Here is a 21,429-nt window from a genome sequence, read left to right on the forward strand (position 1 = left end):
TTGATTTTTTTGGTCGGTTTGGTTTGGTTTTCGGTTTGGTTGCGGTTTTTCGGGTTTTTATGAACATCCCTATGAAAGATCATCAGCTCAAGAAGACGAAAAGAGGCAATATATCAGTACTATCAATAAAAATCATAGAAAAATAATAGCATGAGCCAGGAAATAGATGGAAAGCACAATAACAACGAGTAGATAAAGCCCGAAACTAAAATGAACGAAAGAGTAGTGAGAACTCAAAACTAACCACTAGCAGTCTAAGACTAAATCCTAACAGACTAGCAAAGGCGGAGCTAGAATTTGAAGATTATGGGTTCAAGATTCTAGTTCTTTTAAGTTACTGGGTTTTAACTTAATAATTTTTTGCATATTCAATAAATTTCTTAAGATAATATAAGTTTTGGACTAAAGCTACTAGGTTCGGCTGAACTCGTAGCCGAAGGACCGGCACCGCCCCTGCAGACTAGCCTCACTTTTGTGAGCCGTAGAAATATGCACAACTACTTTCTAACCTACAACCTTAATGCTCGACCTCCACAACTTCCTATCTAGTGCGAATTTCTCTTTACTTATACAATTTCAAAATTATCACACAAAAAAAGTCAAGTGAAACAATTTTTTTTAGGTCAAATAAGATTATTAAGTGATCTATTCTATGTGGGTGCCTTTTATTTCATTTATGAATAGCCACTTTTCTAGACCAAGATCAATAATTTCTCCTAAATCTCCTTAGTTTCCTTTTTTTTTTTTTAATTTTTAAATCCTATCTTTTGCTTATTTATTTGGTGAGCTGAACGAGTCAAAGTTTTTTATGTTTGAGTTAGTGGAATCAGTGGCGGAGCCACCTTACAGGAAGGGGTGCCAAATGACACCCCTTCGCAGGAAAAATACACTGTATAGGTAAGTAAAAAAATATTTATATGTATATATATTATGTTTTGACTCCCCTTAATTTTCTGATATATTTACCTTTGTATATATATTATGCTTTGTCACTAAGTAGAATTAGGAACTTACCCTTGACCATTCAAAGAATATGAGTCTTCCCTTTCAACATAAAAATGACACTTTCTCTATATAGAACCACATGGTTCCTTAAAGGCCTCACATTGTCTCTTCTTTCCCAAATAATTAGACATAGTACATAAGTTAGGCAAGTAGAACTTTTTAAAACATGAAATACTAAAAAAAAAAAGACAGTCCGATGCACTAAGCTCTCGCTATGCGCGGGGTCCAAAAAAAGGCTGAACCACAAGGATTTATTGTATGCAGTCTTACCCTGCATTTCTGCAAGAGCCTGTTCCACGAAACATGAAATACCAACTTCGGTAGAAATGCAAGAAAAAAGATTGCGTACAATATACATTGAAGCAATTTGTGCACAAGTAGATCATTTATATACCATCAAGGAGTGCGGGATAGTTAAAATATTTTCACCTAACCAGAAGTATCGAATTTGAGCTGTATAACTAAGGAACCTTTCCGACTTCCATGGAAAGCATTTTTCTCTCCCTTGGTGGGTAGGGCACTAATACAGATCAATCGGATCAGTGAGTTTCGAATACAGAATGATTAAAGATAGGGCACTAATACAGGTCGATCGGAGCAGTGAGTGTCAGATACAGAATGGTTAAAGGTAGGATACTAATACAGGTTGGTCGGACCAGTGAGTTTCAGATACAAGATGGTTAAATTTAACCCAAAAAAAAAAAGAAAAAAAGAAAGAAAAAGAAAGTCATTTATGAAACACTAACCATTGCACCATAAGGAAACCAATTTTTTTTGGCTAGCTTTTCTATTCCATCAATGTGTTCATATAGATAGTTGAACTTGACTGTACAAAGATTTCTGACTAATTCACAACCTTGAAACCTTCTCTAATTGGAAACTTTGAATCTTGTTTTTTCTTGGTTTCTTCTTTTCGGATTTTTTGATTTTTCTCTTCCTCTACATTGGATATTTTTTCAATCTACAACTTCTTTGACTGCTGATCCATCCTTCACAATCTGAAACATCAAGTGCAGAACGCGCATGTGTATTCATCTCCCATTCATCCATCCTCTCTGCAGCAATTTTTATGCAGCAGGACGCTGTAATAATAGTACAGTAAATGTGACCTGATGTATATCTACTACTTTCAAGGGGCGTCGATGATTGGAGGTTGATGTGAGAGTATCACAGGGCCAGATTCTTCATCAGACGAGGAGATGGGTAAAATAGCCTGTGCCGAAAGGGTGAAAAGTTTAATTACTCGGACACAGTATATTGAGGAGGAACCTAAGAGAAAAGATGTTATATCACTCACCTGCTGGCGTTGGCGTCTGTGGCAAGACGTCACTGCTTTCATTATGATGTAGATAGGCAAAACAATGCCAGTAATCCGTAGCATTAGTAGCTGTGTGAAAAGGGTAATAAGTTAGATACAATCTGATGCAAGTAGACGACAATGTGAATTCACAGTTTCTCTAGCCTAGTACCTTACCATGACCAAAGGGAACGAATAGTCCCCTCCTTGATTCACTATGATGGGAAGAGTGTGCCGTAAAACTAGAAGCAGCATAAACTGTTAAGAAAAGAACAAAAAAAACAAAGAATCAAATTGCTGCATATATATAAATTTAGAAAATTGACTAAACGGTAGTTCCAATTGGGTTAGCGATACTATAGCCTATACAAGAAGTGGTGGGGGGTCACATGTGCATATTTACTTGTTTGTGTGAAGCTTGGCCAGACACGAATGCTAGTGATTAGAAAATCATGCTCTTTTCATCATTTTGTGCTTGCTTATCTTATTCGGCCGACATCAAATGCACTAACATGTATTCAAAGAGAGAGAGAGAGAGAGATTACAATTATTGCAACTGAACGACAACACATCATGCTTCTTGATGTGGAAACCGCATAGTCGTCATAGTCAGAGTTGATGAAATCGCGATCAGTTGAAACCACTGCTATTAGACGAGGATTATTCAGGTCTCTTCTGACAATTCCCCAGTTCCCCCTGATTACAGTACCATAATACATGGTAAGAGAAAAGCAATATGGAATATGGAACAGAATATTTAATTTCTTAATAATAGCAACAAGAAATACGAAAAAGATACCTGAAATTCATTGGGATTCCTCCGAGTCGAAAAATAGGGGGTGGTGCTGTATAACCAGGCCTGAAAGGCTGCAATCAACACAAATCCAACATAAGGTTACTTTGTTGTACAACAGAAATGAGCCAAAATTTAATACACCTAACAGGAAGGATGGAGAAAAGGTTGCTTTTGTATAAACGCACGTTTAGCTTGTAACTTTAACATAAAGGAAACTTAGAAAAGTTGCCCACCTGATGGCATATCTCACAAATGGTATCACCCTTCTCATTACACCACCTTTGCACGCATCTCCGATGTGCATACTGAAAGAAAACCAAGCACACCCATGAAGCAGTTAAGAATACATTATGAGTAGAAGATAAAATAAAAAATTTAGAAGAAAATACAGAAATTTGCGACTAGTGGAAAATAGGTAGGAAGTCTCAAATTCGAAGTTAAAATGACATGCAACAAGTTATTATATGAGCATCACAGAAGAATCAGACATTAGAGAGTACTTTGAAGTAAGTACATAAGTGAAAATCGTGGAGCAAAGGTCTCTTTATCTGCTTCCCCCAACTTCTCTTCCATTTAATACCACATTCTGGCAAGGCAGCTGGTCAAGTTTAAGAAGTCTCGCAAATGACTAAAAGTCTAAAACTACTTGGAACTGGGAAAAATTACAGTAGAATATACGATAAGTTGCTAGGAATAAGAAGTTAACTGACTCAAAGAGAGAGGAACTTCTCATGCCAACTAAAGCCAAAAACGCAGCAACATCACCAATCATCTAAGCATTCGTACTGAAAACTACTTGAAAGTTCATTGTCTGGCTTCTTCACAAATTCCAAACATTAGCGTTCATTTTTCTAAATCTCCTATTTGTTTTTTTACTTGCTCCACATTGTAGGAGCATTGAAACAGCACTAACTCTTTCCCCAACTCACCAGGGGATCAATCCAAGAAAAGGAAGAGGGATGATTCTAGAGTATTTTCAACACCATCCATGTCAGAGTGCAATTTTACGACAAGGATCTATACAGATTCCCTTAAACTTGAAATCTAGTTAGGACAAACGTAGTCAGGATCTTGAGCTTTTGTGTTGTAAAACATTCAAGTGCCTGGCTAGTATATTGCATTAATAAATTGTCACCGAAAGCAATCACGAAATTGAACCTGAACTTGCAAACGTTTAAGTTAATAAGAACTGATATTGATTGGAAGGAACAAAAAGTTACAGGCACACAATTCTAAAACGTACTTGTAACTATATCAACAAAATCTTTCATCCATCCAGACTTGTCATAAAACAAAACCAGTTCCTAGATGGCTTATTAGAAATAACATGTACCTGCGGAAACAAGTAACCGAATGGCACACCAATATATGAGTGGTAGGAACAAGAAAAAGTAACTGTGAATACTTTGATGTTTAAAGCATAATATAAACCTCTAACAACATAAACTAGCTCCAATGACAGAAAAATTAGAACCCCAATACATAGCACACAACAACAACTAAGCCTCAATTCCAAGCAAGTTGGGGTAGGTGATATGAATCTCCACTTTCCATGTCGCTCAATTTAAAGCTCATATATATATATATATATATATATATATATATATATATATATATATATATATATAGAGAGAGAGAGAGAGAGAGAGAGAGAGAGAGAGAGAGAATTAAAGAATAGTAACAAGGCTCAACAAACCTTCAAGCTACCACAGCAAGAGCAAGGAGTCTCCATATTCGAATCCACATCTTCATCTTGACATATCCTGCATTCGACCATCTTCCTAGGTGTCATGAAAGGATCAGATTCCTCTCTAGAGCAATCAGCTACTGGATAGTTAGTCGTCGATGATGCTAGCTGTTTCTGGTTTCTGCTTTCAATTGCAGCCTCCAAAGTTGATTCAGTTAGCAACCGATCAACCAAAAACACAAAATGATCTCCCATCTTTTTTTTTGTGTCAACAAATATCAACTAAGCACACACTTTTTCGAAATGTGATGTAACAGAAACAGTGATGCCTTAAACAATCAGCTCTCCACCAGAAATTGCCTGAAATTAGAAAATAACAGCAAACAAGTTGCCTTAGCACACAAAAGTTGTTGCAATCAGAATTGTCAAAAAACCAACCAATTACAAAAAAGTACTTTTTAAAAAAAAATAAAGGGTAAGAGTACTAAAGTCATAAAGGAATACCAAATAGCCAACTTCCAACTACAAAACAATACCCAAAAAAAGGCATAAGGTTTGAAATAAAGGACATACAATTTTAATTCAGAAAAGCATGATAAATTTGAATCAAAGACAAAATAAGGAGCTTACATAAAGAAACTTCCCAAAGGGATAAAAAACAACCAACAATCCAAGAAAAATACAAATACCAAAACCAAGGAGAATAAATCCAAGCAAAACTAGAAAGTACCACGCAAATAACAAAGGGGAATCAAAAAAAGATTGAAACTTGGGAACTCTAGATGGCAAAAAATGAGCTTTTGAATAAATTTCAAGCTATTAAGACTTAAAAAAGATCAAACATCAAGAAGAATAAAACCAAACAAAAATGGAAAATACCATGCAAATAACAAAAGGGAATCAAGAAAAGGTGGAAACTTGGCAACCCCAGATGGCAAAAAGTGAGCTTTTGAATAAATTTCAAGCTATTAACACACAAACATAAAATTAAAAAGAAAAAAACAAAGCACCCAGATGCCAAAAAGTGATCTTTCAAATTAATACAAAGCTATTACAGAACAAACATGAAAAAAATACGAAAATTTAAGGGAATAAAACCCAAAATCAATACCAAGAAGAATAAAACTAAGCAAAAAAATAGTACCATGCAAACAACAAGAGGGAATCCAAAAAAGGTTGAAACTTGAGAACCCCAGATAGCAAAAAGTGATCTTTTTAATAAATTTCAAGCTATTAAAACACAAACATAAGGAAAAACAAAGTACCCCAGATGCCAAAAAGTGATCTTTGAAATGAATATCAAGTGATAACAGAACAAACATGAGAAAAAATTGAGAATTTAAGGGAATATACTGAGGCAAAAAAAGAGACTTACAAGAAGGGGATCGGATATCTACAAGCTAAGAAAGCTCTCTTTATAACTTAAAAAGGATCTTTCTCTTTTGAAATGAAGCAAGAGATTGAGTGTATTGGTCTAAAATTCAAAAGAATCACAGAAATGAGAAATAGGGTAATATAGTATGAGGATATTTATACTATAAAAATTAAGAATTTGATTTGAAAGAAGAGTAAGTAAAATAATGAACAGTATCTTTTCAGGTTTCGAGCCATTCAAAAACGTGTCTCCTCCCCTTTGTTTCTCTTTCATGCTGATCACCATTTTTTTAATATTAACACAATTTTTTTTCAAATTTGAAATCCCACTTCCTATACACAAGGACTCCCCTAGAGAAGGGAAACCTAGAACAAATTTTAAATAAAAATTGAAGTTATTAGTACTAGAAGGTAATTTATCTTATTTTTAGAAATAAAATATTTATTTTTCGCAAACAACCTCTTTACCGTCCTCGGGTAGGGTAAGATCTGCATACACATTACACTTCCCAAACTGCATTAGTGAGATTTTACTTGTTCGTTGTTATTGTTGTTGTGGATCCGATATTATAAAAAATTTATATTATTATTGATGTATATAATCTAAACTTAAAATTACTCCCTCCGATCCATAATAAGTGATTAATTTGCCTTGGGCACACCAATTAAGGAAATACTAAAATCTAGACAAAAATTGTTGGTGTGACTAAACTGCCATTAATTAAATGTTGCAGCATAATTTAATGCGAGGAGTAAAAGACTTTTTAGGGATACGTACATAAGGGTAATTTTAAAAAAAAAATTGAATTTTTTCTTGATTATATAAATGGACACCTATTTTGTACCAAAATAAAAAGATGTATCTATTTTCGTAGATCAATTTTATCTGATATATATATATATATATATATATGAACCGAGGACCTTTCTGAAATAACATCTCTACTTTCACAAAGCAGGGGTAAAATATGCATACACACTACTCTCCCTAGACCTCACTTATAGGATTACACTGAATATGTTGTTATTACTGAATCTGTTGTTATTATTATTGTTATATCGAAAAAAAAAAGTATATATACTTATAATGCATAAAGCTTAAACTAAAAAAATAAATAACAACAACAAAAACAAAAAATTTGATGTTCTTGTTTGTTGCCTCTGTGGGGCAGTGAATAGGCAGGGATCGGTTTAAGACACCAATAAATGATGAGTTAATTAAATAATGAAGTTGAAATAATTTCCCATTTTTCAGTTTCAAAATCTATTATTAATGCAACTCATCCCCTCATAATAGTTTCATTAATGTATTGATTATACACCAGCAGCTTGATTGAGTTAAATTATAGTTTCAATTTTTTTTTTTTGTTGGTCAAAATAGATTTCATTTCAAACAGTTTCGTAAATCAAGATTTTGGCAATTTCTTATTTTATAATGGTCATATTGAAAAACGATACAGTAAATATGCAAAAAATAATTAAAATATTTGGAATGAAAATTACATGATGATGCATGTCATTTTCATTTCTTTTTTGGTTGAGATAATGCATGCGAATTTTATTTCCCAAATTTGTCAGTAATGTTTTGTATTTCCCACGTCGTATACATTTTTTTAACATATAAACTGAAAATGATTTGATCAGATCGACCAAACGTATAAGCAACCCCCACTTCCAACCGAGAGCTTGTGAGTTCGAGTCTCCCCAAGAGCAAGATGAGAAGTTCTTGGAGGGAAGGATGCCGGGGGTCTATTTGGAAACAGTCTCTCTACCCTAGGGTAGGGGTAAGGTCTGCGTACACGCTACCCTCCCCAGTCCCCACTAAGTGGAATTATACTGGGTTGTTGTTGTTGTTGTTGAACAAACGTATAAGATGTTATGAGTTATCCACTTTGAAAGGAGAAATAAGTTTTATTAATTTCAGATAAAGTATAATCCAAATAATCAACATCTTGACACGTCAGCATAGCTGATTCTCATAATTTTCAAAAAAAAAAATGGATAACATTTTGCAACTTGCAATTTTACAAATCTACTTTTAGATTCAATTTCAAAATAACGAACTAACTATTGAGATAATCCCCGTTATTAACTAGTCATATTACAAATTATTTTCTATACATGGATAAATATAACGCAGTACTGAGAACTTCTTTATAATAGCCTCGTTTGTTCCGAATATTTTTTAATGTTATAGCGAAGTGTTGTTATAGAGAACATATTTTAAACATAATATGAAAATTGATTTCGGAAAAGTATGGCTTTATAGTGAAGTGTTGTTATAGAGACGTGTGGCTGTACTTCTTACTTTTTCTTCTTTTTTCTTCTCTTTAATTATGGGGAAAATACCTTCCCTAAAAATAGTATTAATAAGGATTAGAATGATTATAGGAATAAAAAGGTGGTTACCAACCAAATTATTCTGATTAATTTAATAGTAATTAATATGCTTCGAGTCCAATTAGAGAATTTTCAAGTAAAATTATGTATGCAATAATAATGTAAAGCCTTCATGAAGCATCTTCACAGTTGACAACGCAGATTAATTAAAAACTATATATTCAGCTGTATATTTGTCATCCATATATAGAAATTGAACACGTTGAAAATCCTTCCATTGCAAGTCTACTTAAAAAGAGCATTATCTTCTTTGGATAATTAGGACAAAATAGCACGGTCTAGCCAGTTTTCGGACTGGTCATTCAAAAATAGCCGGTGTTTGTCAAGTCGTTAAACAATAATCACTATTTTGCTGCAATAGAGACCGGTCCAGCATAATATACTGGAGTTCGGTGCACCTGTGTATGAACTTCCAGCATATTATGTTGGACCGGTATACTTTGCTGGCTCCAGTATAATATACTGGAGACTGGAGCACCGGTGCTCCAAACTCCAGTATATTATGCTGGACCAGTATATTATACTGGAACTCCAGTATATTATGATGGAGTATTTTACCGCATTTTGAACAGTATTTTCGTTCAGATTTATCTTTACATGAAAAGTGGCTAAATTTCGATTACTTTTGAAACTGTGACTATTTTTGAATGACCTCTTGTAAATCTAACTATTTTTGAATTTCTCCCGATAATTAGCTTGGATAGTTAAATAAGGCCCAAATAAATCTATAGATAGTTTGACTACTTATTTAACAAGATGATTATAACACACAACACGCATATATATAAAATCATTAAAGTAATTAATTCTTACTTTATTATTCACTGCATACCAAGCTCTTCATTGTTATTCACGTGCTATTTGTACATCATTATAACTCTTTACAATTTTAAATTTAATTAAGAAAATAATATTTTTAGATCTCTTATGCATAAAAAATCCCTTACGTGTAAAAGTAAATTTCCGATGTATAAAAAAAGAGGTAGGATCATAAAACTAAAAAAAAGTATAAAAAGCTAAAAAAAAACAATTGACCATTCACCGCATAAATAAATTATAACACCCCACAATTAATTAAATGAAATAACACGTATATTTAAAAGATCACCTTGGTAATTCAATTGCAAATATGAAAGCAATTAATTTTTTGAAAAGCCAATTATGCTTCGGTGTACCAATTGGTTAGTTGGCAAACTTTTGGGGTGTATTTTGTAATTAAAAATAAAATAAAATAAGTATTGTTAACTTTAAAGTCATAGGTCTCTCATTGGTTTGGTTGGTTACCTTCCCAAACCAATAAGGAATCTTCCAATTATATCTCATGCATGAAGTCAACTTCATCATGCTTCCCTCATATTTTTTTCCCGGTGTATTATTACCGTATCGGAACCAGAATTTTTACAAATATAAAGAAGTAAATACACGAAAAAGTTAAGGAAATTTAACATCCCTCATATATATAACAAATAATTTAAACATTATATAGAGGGTAATTTTCCTACAAAGAGGATACGAATTAAGCCTCTCCACTAGGGTTGTGCATAATTTTGTAAATATCGAATTACCGTATCGAAATTGAAAATTTTGGTATTTGGTATACGGTATTTGGTATGGTATTTGGCCTAAGTTTTTAAAAAAATTAGTATTAGTTATGGTATTTGGTATTTTAAAATAAAATACCTATACCGTACGGAAATATATATTATATTACACAAAACATATATTATCAATTATAACATAAATATAAAAAATCTAAAATTTTACTTTCATTTATTGTCTAAGTTCATCAATTAACTCTAAACAAGTAACAAGACATTTCTAATGATCAAATATTCTTTTATGTAGAATTTTCTCTATTTGGGTCGATATTTGCTTGTTTTGGACAAATTTTTTGTCAACAAATATTTTCAGTTTTGTATTTTTGAGCAATTTAATTAAGAATATTAGAGTCTATGGCTCTATGCACTAGTTAGTATTCAAACCGAATAAACCGAACCGAATAAACCGAAACTGAAAGAAGAAAAACCAAACCATACCGAATTTAATTAGGTACGGTATTAGTAAAGAATTTTTAAGAAACCGAATACCGAAAATACCGAATCAAAATATCTAAATACCGTACCGTACCGACCAACGAACACCCCTACTCTCCGCCCATAATTTGGTCAAAATTTCTTCCCTCTTCTACCTTCCTCTCCTATACACTATCCACGTGTCCATCAACTGAAAAATCTGAAAAAAGAATGTTCTATAACTTGGTCCTTCAAATTAATTCGAAGAATTAATAATAGTTTTAATCACTTTCAAGAGGGCTAGAATTTTTAAATCTTTGAATTGATTTCGTACCAACAGTGCCCTACTAAAATTTATCATTTCAAAAATTCAGCTCTGTTACTAATTAGTTCATGGATAAATAGGTTTAAGCAATATTTGCATATGTTGCTCAGGAAAAGGTTGTTAAATTAATTCACTAATACGGAGAATTTAGTTTGCAATTCTTGAAATTTGTTGAATAAATAACACACAAATCAAAGAACCAGTTAAATAAGAAAGATAAGCGTTAGAAAATTTAAAGTTTAAATTTGATTTTCTTCAAGTTTTGAATAATTTTGTGTGATGAGTATTAAGAAATCTCTTTCTTCTCTATTAATAATGTACGTTATAGAAACTCCAGTTAAATAAGGGAGATAAATATTCTCTTCATACATTTGTTTGAATATAAATTGAAGTTCAAAATTCACTTTCTTCAAGTTTTGAATATTTTTGTAGGATTAACTATTAAGAAATATTTCGTATTACTCCTCGGTTTTATTTTATATAATGATATTTGAATGGATCGTGAAGCTTCAGCAAGAAAAGAAGACATTTTACACATACTAACGGTACTCTTAGAACTTGAGTCATATACATGTACTTCCAGCAATTGAAAATTCCACTGAAATTGTATAAGAATGAAACTCTACTTTTGGAAATATCTTTACACGTAAGAGAAAAATATTGGCTCGTTTAGGAGGTATTCAGTCTTCCTCTAATTATTCTACTAGTGTATTGTTACAAAATTTGGAAAGAATTAAAATCTGACTTTAATACCATCTTAAAACTTGAAGAGGATTTTTGGAAATTTAAGTCCCGTATTAATTGGTTAAATGATGGAGATGCAAATACGAAATTTTTTCATCTATCTACTCGAAATCGTTGCAGACATAATCGTATCACTGCTCTACAAGATCAAGGGGGCAATTGGATAACTAACCCTCATAAGATTAAACTAAATATTATCAATTATTATCAATCTCTCTTCCAAACACAAAAAATTTGCTCAAAAAGAACCATCAAATCCAACCTTCAAATGTTTTTAGTCTGTAGGAACAAAATTCCTTAACCAAACCACTTCAAGATCATGAAATTCTCACTGCGTTACATTCTTTCAAACCTCTAAAGGCTCCAGGTCCAGATGGCCTGCACCCTTTATTTTATCAAAATTATTGACATATCATCGGTAATTCAGTAAAATACTTTTGCCACAACGTTTTCCAAGATCACAAGATAAACCCCAACATTAATAATACCCTAATTTGCCTCATCCCTAAGAATAAAAATGCTTCTTCTATTTCCCAATATTGACCTATCAGTCTTTGCAATACGATTTACAAGCTTATTACAAAAATTATTGTTAATCGACTAAAACCAATGCTAGACCACCTTATTAATCCTACTCAATCTAGCTTTCAAAAATATATATGAGCTTCAGATAATGCTCTTATAGTACAAGAAATAATCACAAGATTCCAAAAAATGAAAGGAAACAATTTACATATGCTTATCAAATTGGATATTGAAAAAGCTTTTGATAAATTGGAATGGTCTTTCATTCATTACACTCTTGCTACACTTAAGTTCCCACCAACTTTTACTCAATTAATTATGTCATGCATCACTTCTGCATCTACAACCATAATTATCAATGGTAGCCCATCAGCATATTTCCAGCCTACAAGAGGCTTAAGACAAGGAGACTCATTATCTCCATATCTCTTTATCCTTTGTCTTGAAATGCTCTCACGCACAATCCACACAACAAATTATTACTACATTTGGAAACCTCTCACCTTTGCTAAAAGGGGTCCACAATTATTACATCTGTTTTTTGCAGATGGCATTATTCTCACAGCTACAATTACTCCATCTACGTGCAACTCAATTGTTAACACTCTTGATAATTTTACCACACATTCAGGCCAAACTATTAATTTTCAGAAATCCAATATATTCTTCTCAAAAAATTGTCCGCTCCCAACTAGACAAACTATCCTTCACCTATTTCATATGAAGGAGGGTAAAGCATTTGGTAAATATTTAGGATTTCCAATCTTTACTAAACCACCTTCCAAAAGAGATTATCAATTTTTGCTTGATAATTTCAAAAATAAACTAGCAGGTTGGAAAACAAAATTTTTATCAAAAGCTGACAGAACAACACTCATTCGCTCTACCCTCAACCAACTACCAAACCATCTTAGGCAATACAACACATTACTTACATCTATAATTTTACATCTTAGTCATTGTCAAAGAAATTTTCTCTGGGGCACAACTTTGCAAAAGAAAAAACTACATCTTATAAAATGGAATATTGTAACTCAACCATTATATCAAGGTGGATTTGGAATTCAAAATCTAACCATTAAAAATAAATCTTTACACGCAAGTCTTGCATGGCGACTCTTTCAAAATCCTAATCAACTTTGGGCACAAATACTGCTGCATATATATCTACGTCCAAAAGATCACATAAAAAAAATAGTCTCCTCCACCCGGAGAAACATAATGCGGGGTTGGTTGTATTGTCAATTAGGTTATCAATGGAACCTTATCAATGGCAACCATGTGCATTTTTAGTCTGACCCTTGGATCAAACCACATTTCACACTTCGCAATTGCATCAATGGACCACTACCTAGATATGAGAAGAAAAAATTAGTTTCCAATTACTACTATAATCAAGCTTGGCATTTGGAGAAATTACCTTTCATCTTACCACAACAATTTGAGCAAAGTATTAAGGATATATACATGCCTTTTTCAACAACAAACTATGATCAAATTTTTTGGTCACTTACCTCCGATGGCTTTTTCTCTGTTAAATCTTGTTATGCATCACTTAACCCTACTCCCAGTCAAATTTCTTCTTACAATTGGATTTGAAAACTGAACATTCCCCAAAAAATATCCTTCTTCCTTTGGATCATTTCCCATAATAAGCTTCCTACTACTACATATTTGTCCCATTTAGGTATTTTAGCATCATCTTTATGTACAAAGTGCCATTTGGCACCTGAAACAATAGCGCATATATATTTTTTTGTTGCCTTAAGGCAACTTAATTATGGAAATATCTCAACCTATTGCTCCCCCTTTCATGCAATGCTACACTTTCACCTAATTCTCACACTTGGTTGTATGACATTATTCATACACATCTATCTCTTACACCTCATAACGTCCCACCTACTACATTAATACCCTTTGCACTATGGCATATCTGGATTCTCCGTAACAAACACAGGTTGGAAAATAAATAAATTACATTAAATATCCCCTTACTAATTACTATTACAATATAATATTATTACTTAACAACTCATACACACAGAACAAAAGATTGCCAATCTATACCTCTCTACATCAAATTGCATCCACCGACTGAAAATTGCTATAAACTGAATATAGATGGCTCTACTTCATTTTTCTATCAGCAATATGGCATTAGTGGGGTATTTCGCAACCACCAAAGCAGTTGGGTTATGGGCTTTGCAGGTCAATTAAAAAAAGGTAACATCATATAGACATACCTATTTGCAATTCTTATGGGATTGAAAATAGCTTTGCAACAACATTTGACCCCATTGGTGATTGAAACAGATGTCCAACAACTCATCGGTATGCTTCAAAAAACTTCTATACATTATGCTAACATTATAAACGATTGCAGGTTGTTACTCCTACAGCTGGATAGCCCATCCCTCCAGCATATATATCGAGAGCAGAATTGTGTTGCTGATAGTCTAGCTAAATATGAATCTATGAATTCACAGTCTACCTGTTTGCTTTTTGTACAACCACCATCTTTTGTTCTACCTTACCTACAACAAGATCAACAAGGCACTCACCAAAGGAGGCTTGTATCTATTTCAACACAATCGCTCTATACTTCAAATAGCTTTTGTAATACTAATGTAATAACTACTTAATACTTAGTACCTAATAGTGCTCTCCATGCAGGGACATCTGTAGTTCCTATTATGCATTCTCCACTAGCTACTCTAATGCCTAGCTTGCATCAAATTTGATGTATTAGTACTTTTATCTATAATATATGTTCTTCCTCTTGACCAAAAAAACAAATTCTAGTAATTCAACCTCTTGATTCAACAATATTCCTCAACTTTTCTTCTACTCATTCTTTTAAAATAACTAGTCTTAGGGTACGCGCTTTGCGCGTGTACCTATATTATGAGTATATAATTTTTTTCAAAAATAGTTAACTATATTGAGTAATTTATTTGAGTTATTGAACAAAAATTAACAAAAAAGATCTAAACTCTTAAGAAATATAAATATTGATCCAATTTAGCTAGTTCAATAAATAAAAAAATTATGTCTATATATGCGTTATTAATTTCGTAGGACATATGTGGATATCTTATGAACACTATTGTTATTTTTGTTACCTAATATGAAAAACAAATAACAAGTTAGACTATAGCATAATTAATTTTGCTCTATTTTTTATTTTTTAATCGTCAATGCTCTTCTTGTGAAAATAAATTTATGTATCTTAAGAGTTTCATCAATTTAAAAAATAATTATATTTATATGATAATTTTAAAAAAGTTTGCCATTACTCTCTCCTTTCTAGTTTATGTGAATCTTTTCGCATTTCAGGAGTTAATTTGACTAATTTTTGAAACTAAATTAGATTAGCTTAATTTGATATTTTAAAGTTAAATTTTAGATATTCAAAAATTATACGAGAAATACTATAAGTTGCAATATTTTCATGTCAATACGATGAAAAAGATTTAAATATTTGATCAAATTTTATATAATTTGAATATCGAAAAAGTAAAAGATTTTATATAAACTGAAACTGAGGGAGTAATTAATTCAAAGACTTAATCATTGTTCTCAATATTAAAAAAATAATTTTATTTTTTCCGCATTGGGGTTTAGTACTTTTACAATAATAAAAAATATAATAATTTTTGAACTCCTTTCCTACTCGAATAATATTTTATCTTTATTAATTTTTTGTATAATATTTGAAATCTACATTCACTAATTTTAAAAATACTTAATTAAGTATAAAATTTTAATAGTAATAATATACATAAGCTTCCCATTAGAATTCTAAGTACACTAATCTGTAAGAAGAATAAAGGTCAGACATTTCATAAATATTTTCATAAGCAAATGTAAGGAAAAGAAACGTAATACTCCTATTTCCCCAAAACAATATTGTTTTAATGTCCTAAATATTCAGATTTTCTACATAATTCAAATAAGGAAAGATTTAATAACTAAGATTTTAGCTGATTTTGAAGTTCTAAATATTAGAAAATAATTAAATTACGATTTTGTCTAATATAAAGTCTATTGTTAAAGGGTAAAAAAGGTGAACGATATTTTGCTAAGGGTTTTCGTGCTATAATTATAGTATAGATATAGATATTTGGAGTAGAAGAAAGTGTGGGAACGTATATATGGTAAACCAACCTCTCTAGAAATGGCAACAAAAAGAGAATTTTGACCTTTTTAAAAATTTGGTGGGGCATGTAAGAAAATGAGCTTAAAAATTAGGTATGGTTGACCAACTAGTTTAGGACATTTTGGTATGCATGTAGGTAGTCTTAATGCTAACAATAAAGATAATTTTACAGGTATCGTTGATTAATTCTTTTCAATACATTATCATTATCATAAACCAGGGGCGAAGCTAGAATAGTGATAGTCGGGATCTTTACATAAATAGCCGGCCATATTTATTGATAACTTTTTCTAACGATATACATAGATTATACATAATTATACACATAATACATAAATTATACATATATTATACCTTTATCGGCTATTTCTAATTTAAGCAATTGGGTGAACGATTATTTGGGTTAATTCTTCTATTCCTTATGAGTTTAGAGAATTCAAAATCTTTTGCTTAAGTTTTGTATTTGTATTTGGGTAGGCAGGGCAACCCATAAGAATGTCATCTTTACTTGGCCCAACATCCGATCACTAGAATTAAGGCCTATAGAGGCCCATTCTTATTTCATTACACAGGCCCATCGCAACTTCATTACAATTTGGGTGAAATACAAAAATAGCCAGAGGTATAATTGGTCGTTCAAAAATAGTCCAGTTTCAAAAGTAATCGAAATTTAGCCACTTTTCATGTAAGGATAAATCTGACCAAAAACACTGTTCAAAACCCGAAAAATACACCAGTATATTATACTGGAATTCCAGCATAAGTATGTTTGAACTCCAGCATATTATACTGGAATTCCAGGATAAGTATGCTGGAACTCCAGCATGATATGATGGAGTTCCAGCATAAATACACTAGAACTCCATCATAATATACTGGAGTTCCAGCAAGTATAATTGTCCAGTATAATATACTAGAGTTTGAAGCATCGGTGCTCCAGTCTCCAATATATTATATTGGAGTCAGCAAAATATACCGATCCAGCATAATATGCTGGAGTTCATACACAGGTGCACCGAACTCCAGTATATTATGTTGGACCGATCTCTATTGCAGCAAAATAGTGGCTATTTTTCATTGACTTTGTAAACGCTGGCTATTTTTGAATGACCAATCTGAAAACTGGTTATACCGTGATATTTTTACTTACAATCTTGAACTTTTGGTTTCTATGCACCGGAATATCCGTCAATTAAATCTCTTAAACTAAAATAATCGACAAATAAACTAAAAACAACCGACAAATATATGTATTATTTATATATAATATATGTATAATCCATATATACTGGCTAAAAAAAATAATAATGAATTTAGCAGGCTATTTGTGTTAGGGGTGGGCATAAAATCCGAAAAACTGAATTCCGAACCGAACCAAATTAATTTGGTATTTCGGTTTCGGTTTTTTTTGGTATTTCGGTCTAATTCGGTACTTGAATTTCGGTATTTCGGTATTTCGGTTCGGTTTTCGGTTTTATAATTGAACTATTTCGGTAAACCGAAATACCGAAATTTGGTAATATATCATACAGCCCAAAGCCCCAAAGCCACAGCCCACACGCCCACACCCAGGCCCAGCTGCGTCCCACTCCCACCCAGGCCCATCTCTCCCAACTCCCAAACAAAGCCCAATCCTAATCAAATAAACGATTAGACTTAGACGATTACCCAACAGTCCAACACTTAAAGTCTCAAACTCAGTTAATACACTAGGGCTGGGGCCTGGGAGATATCATCGAGAATTCGAGTTCGAGATAGGGTATTAGGGTTTGCTTACTGCTTCAGCCTTCGGTGCTTAGGAGATATCATCGAGAACGAGAAGAAGACGAGAATCGACTGCGACTCTAGGATATCAGTTTGCGAGTCGAGTTACGACCAGTCGACATTCGAGCTCGAGTCTCATCTCATCTTCACCGGTTAACTTCACTACTTTTGTAAGTTTTGTAAGTCTCATCTCATTCTCATGATCTCATCCCAGTACTCGACTACTCTTTGAGTTTTTTTTTTGAGATTTAGTTTCTGATTTTCTGCATCAAACTATTTTAGGGTTATAGGCGGCGATTTCCAGCTCGATTCGATTCCTCACTCCTTACAAATTCCGGGCAAACGAAGTGTCGAAGACGCTGCTGTCCTGTTCCAGTGTTCCGAGCTCGATTCAATTTCAATTTCAAAGGTATGTTTCGCTTTCTTTTGGTTGTATTGCTGATTGAATGAACTGATGTTCCGAGCTTTTCCCTTTAGTAGGAAAATATCATCTGTATCACGTTCATACTCTTTCTTTTGGTTGTATTACCTTGTTTAGGTCTGATTTTTTGAACTTTACCATATCATATGAGCAACTAACAATAGCAGACTGCTCTCTTTGAAAATCATGAAATACAGTATCTTCTAGTATGTTGGCTTCTAGAATTTCAAGAAAAGATTTAGTCACTCTCTTATTCTTTAACCCAGGATCATTTGTTGAACAATAGAGTCATTGAAACCTTCAACTTTTTTTGACTTTGGGCTATGAACTACTTGAACTACTGGGAATTTATGTTTGTATTTGTTTAATTTTGTAAGGTAGCAAGGTACTTAATTTGTTGATTGTTATTGATAGCCAGGTACTTATTAGTTAATTTGTTGATTGTTAATTTATGTTTATATTTGTTTAATTTTGTATAGATGGAAGATACGAGTAAAGTAAGTGATGTTGGTTCTACTGAAAGTTTACCTATTACGGTAGATAGTAACACCAACACCATTGATAGTGAAGATTCCAAGAAAAGGAAAGCAATGCAACCTAGGTCTGACGTTTGGAACCATTTTGATAAATTTGAGGTTAATGGGGTTGGGAAAGCACGGTGTCGATATTGTAAACAAGCTTATGCTGCTAATTCATCTAAGAATGGAACAACAGGATTGAAGAATCATTTGCTTAGATGCAAAGAATACCCACTTAAAATTGCAGAAGATAATAGTCAAACAAAGATAAATTTTCAATCTTGCCAAAATGATGAAGGATCAATTTGGAAATTTGATCAAAAAGTGGTTAGGAGGGCCTTAATTGAGATGATAGTTACTGATGAACTACTATTTATCTTTGTAGAAAATGAAGGCTTTAAAAAGTTTATGAGAAAAACTCAACCACTATTTCGTATTCCTTCTCGTAGAACAATAACAAAGAATTGTTATGAAGTTTACGGTGAATTGAGGCAAAATCTAAAAAGTTCTTTTAGAGAAGTACAACAAAAAATTTGCCTAACAACAGACACTTGGACTTCATTACAAAGAATAAATTATATGTGTTTGACAGCCCACTTCATTGATAGGGATTGAAAGTTGCATAAAAGAATACTTAATTTTTGCTCTATCACTAGTCATAAGGGTGAAGAGATGGCTAAAGCTATTAGGGATTGTTTGCTTGAATGGAAATTAGGCAAGGTTTTCACTATTACTGTGGACAATGCTTCTTCAAATGATGTAACTGTCAAAGAATTGTCTAAACAGTTAGATATGTGGAAAACTAATATGATGAGTAGTAAACATCTTCATGTGAGATGCATGGCTCATATACTAAATATAATTGTGCAAGATGGTTTGAAAAAACTTGATGCTTCTGTGACACGTGTTAGAAATATTGTGAGGTATGTGAGATCTTCGCCTGCAAGGACTTTAAAGTTTAAACAGTGTTGTGCACATGTAAAGGTATAATGTACCGAAACGTTGTGTTTGGATGTTCCTACCAAGTGGAATTCCACCTATTTGATGTTGGATACAGCACAACACTTTGAAAAAGCCTTTGACAAGTTGCATTTTTTTTATGATGGATTTTCTGCATATCAATGTTCTCATCTTTGTGAAGATGGTGGTAATGCAGGTCCTCTTGAATCTGATGATTGGGTGAATGTGAGGAATGTGATAGAGTTTCTTGCAAGATTTCACGAGCTAACTAAAAAAGTTTCAGGTTCACGTTATGTCACTTGTAATTCTCATTTTGAGGATGTATCTGAACTTTATTGTCATTTGAAAATGTGTTTAGCTAGTGAGGATGGGCATTTGAGAAAAATGGCTGAGCAAATGCAAGAAAAGTTCAAGAAGTATTGGGGTGAGCCTGAAAAGATGAATAAAATGATTTTTATTGCTTCCGTTTTGGATCCACGTAACAAATTTGAATATGTTGAGGGAGCACTTGAAGAACTTTTTGGGGAGGAAAAAGGAAAGAAAATAAATGTTGAGGTGTATGCTTATATGAATTCTTTGTTTGGAGAGTATCTAAAAAAGTATTCAACCGAATCTTGTCCTCAATCTCCATATAGTTCTACTTCATCTAACAACACATCTAATACACCTAGTGGGAGTGTTATAAGTGCATCAAAAATTAGGACTAAGCTTTTTGCCTATGTAGGTTTGATTATCAAAAATTAGGACTAAGCATCAAAAATCATTGACCACTGGGCCACACCCTTGAGTGCAACTGTAGTTTTGATTATTTTACCTATTTAATCAACTTTTTAATAAAAAATCACTTCTTACAGTATCGATGTTTAGTTAGTGCCGCTATGTTGCTCGAGTCGTTCAAAAATGCCTGCTAGTGCGTATTGGATACTCCAAAAGTTATGCATTTTTTGAGGATCTGACATCGGTACAGCGATAGTATAGTAGTGCATAAATAATCACGTTTAACAGATAACTATGGTTATAATGAAAATGATTAGTATATTTTAATAAGCAATCTAAAAATCACTTATCTAAATAACTAGAAAATCGATCAGAATCCAAACAAAATATGGCCTGGTAATAGACCTTTTAAAGACACAATAAATTTCCGAGTCTCCTTAATTGACCAACATACAATTATTCCAATAATTACATAATCCATTTGCATGATAACTTATATGTTGCACTGTATCTCCAAAAAATTTAGGAACTTTTGCTTGCATTAAATTCACACAAGAGCTAAACAAACTTTAATATTTTCATTTTTCATTCAAAGATGTCCTATGAATTAATACAACATTAAAATGTTCATGAAAAATGTAAAACTACAATGTAAAACATACAAATAGCGAAAACCAGCAACTAAAACCACAGATCCACAGACTTTGACTAACAATAAGCAA

General features: G+C 32.6%; 1 protein-coding gene across 2 annotated transcripts; it reads right to left on the reverse strand.

Annotated features, from left to right (window-relative positions):
• Window positions 1-1,735: 1,735 nt before the first annotated feature.
• Window positions 1,736-6,296, reverse strand: LOC107832834 (uncharacterized). 2 transcript variants are annotated; one of them, XM_016660729.2, is made up of 8 exons: window positions 6,161-6,296; window positions 4,795-5,145; window positions 3,332-3,403; window positions 3,102-3,169; window positions 2,848-2,998; window positions 2,480-2,560; window positions 2,303-2,392; window positions 1,736-2,218 (listed from the first exon to the last, which is right to left on the reverse strand). In XM_016660729.2, the coding sequence occupies exons 2-8, from the start codon at window positions 5,038-5,040 to the stop codon at window positions 2,135-2,137; spliced, it is 792 nt and encodes a 263-aa protein (XP_016516215.1). In that variant the 5' UTR covers window positions 5,041-5,145; window positions 6,161-6,296; the 3' UTR covers window positions 1,736-2,134. The 2 variants fall into 2 exon arrangements, with proteins under 2 accessions (XP_016516215.1, XP_016516222.1); XM_016660736.2 differs by having other exon boundaries at window positions 6,051-6,172.
• Between the last annotated feature and the right edge of the window lie 15,133 nt (window positions 6,297-21,429).

The sequence above is a fragment of the Nicotiana tabacum genome, chromosome 20 (assembly GCF_000715075.1).
Source record: "Nicotiana tabacum cultivar K326 chromosome 20, ASM71507v2, whole genome shotgun sequence".
Taxonomy (NCBI): domain Eukaryota; kingdom Viridiplantae; phylum Streptophyta; class Magnoliopsida; order Solanales; family Solanaceae; genus Nicotiana; species Nicotiana tabacum.

Bases quoted from the DNA above. Each gene is read 5' to 3' on its own strand.
- LOC107832834 (XM_016660729.2), bottom strand. From the start codon at position 5,040: ATGGGAGATCATTTTGTGTTTTTGGTTGATCGGTTGCTAACTGAATCA. The intron at 3,170-3,331 runs GTGGGCAACTTT...TGTTGATTGCAG, and splicing joins TTTGTGAGATATGCCATCAG to CCTTTCAGGCCTGGTTATAC. The intron at 2,393-2,479 runs GTAAGGTACTAG...CTTTTCACACAG, and splicing joins ATTCGTTCCCTTTGGTCATG to CTACTAATGCTACGGATTAC.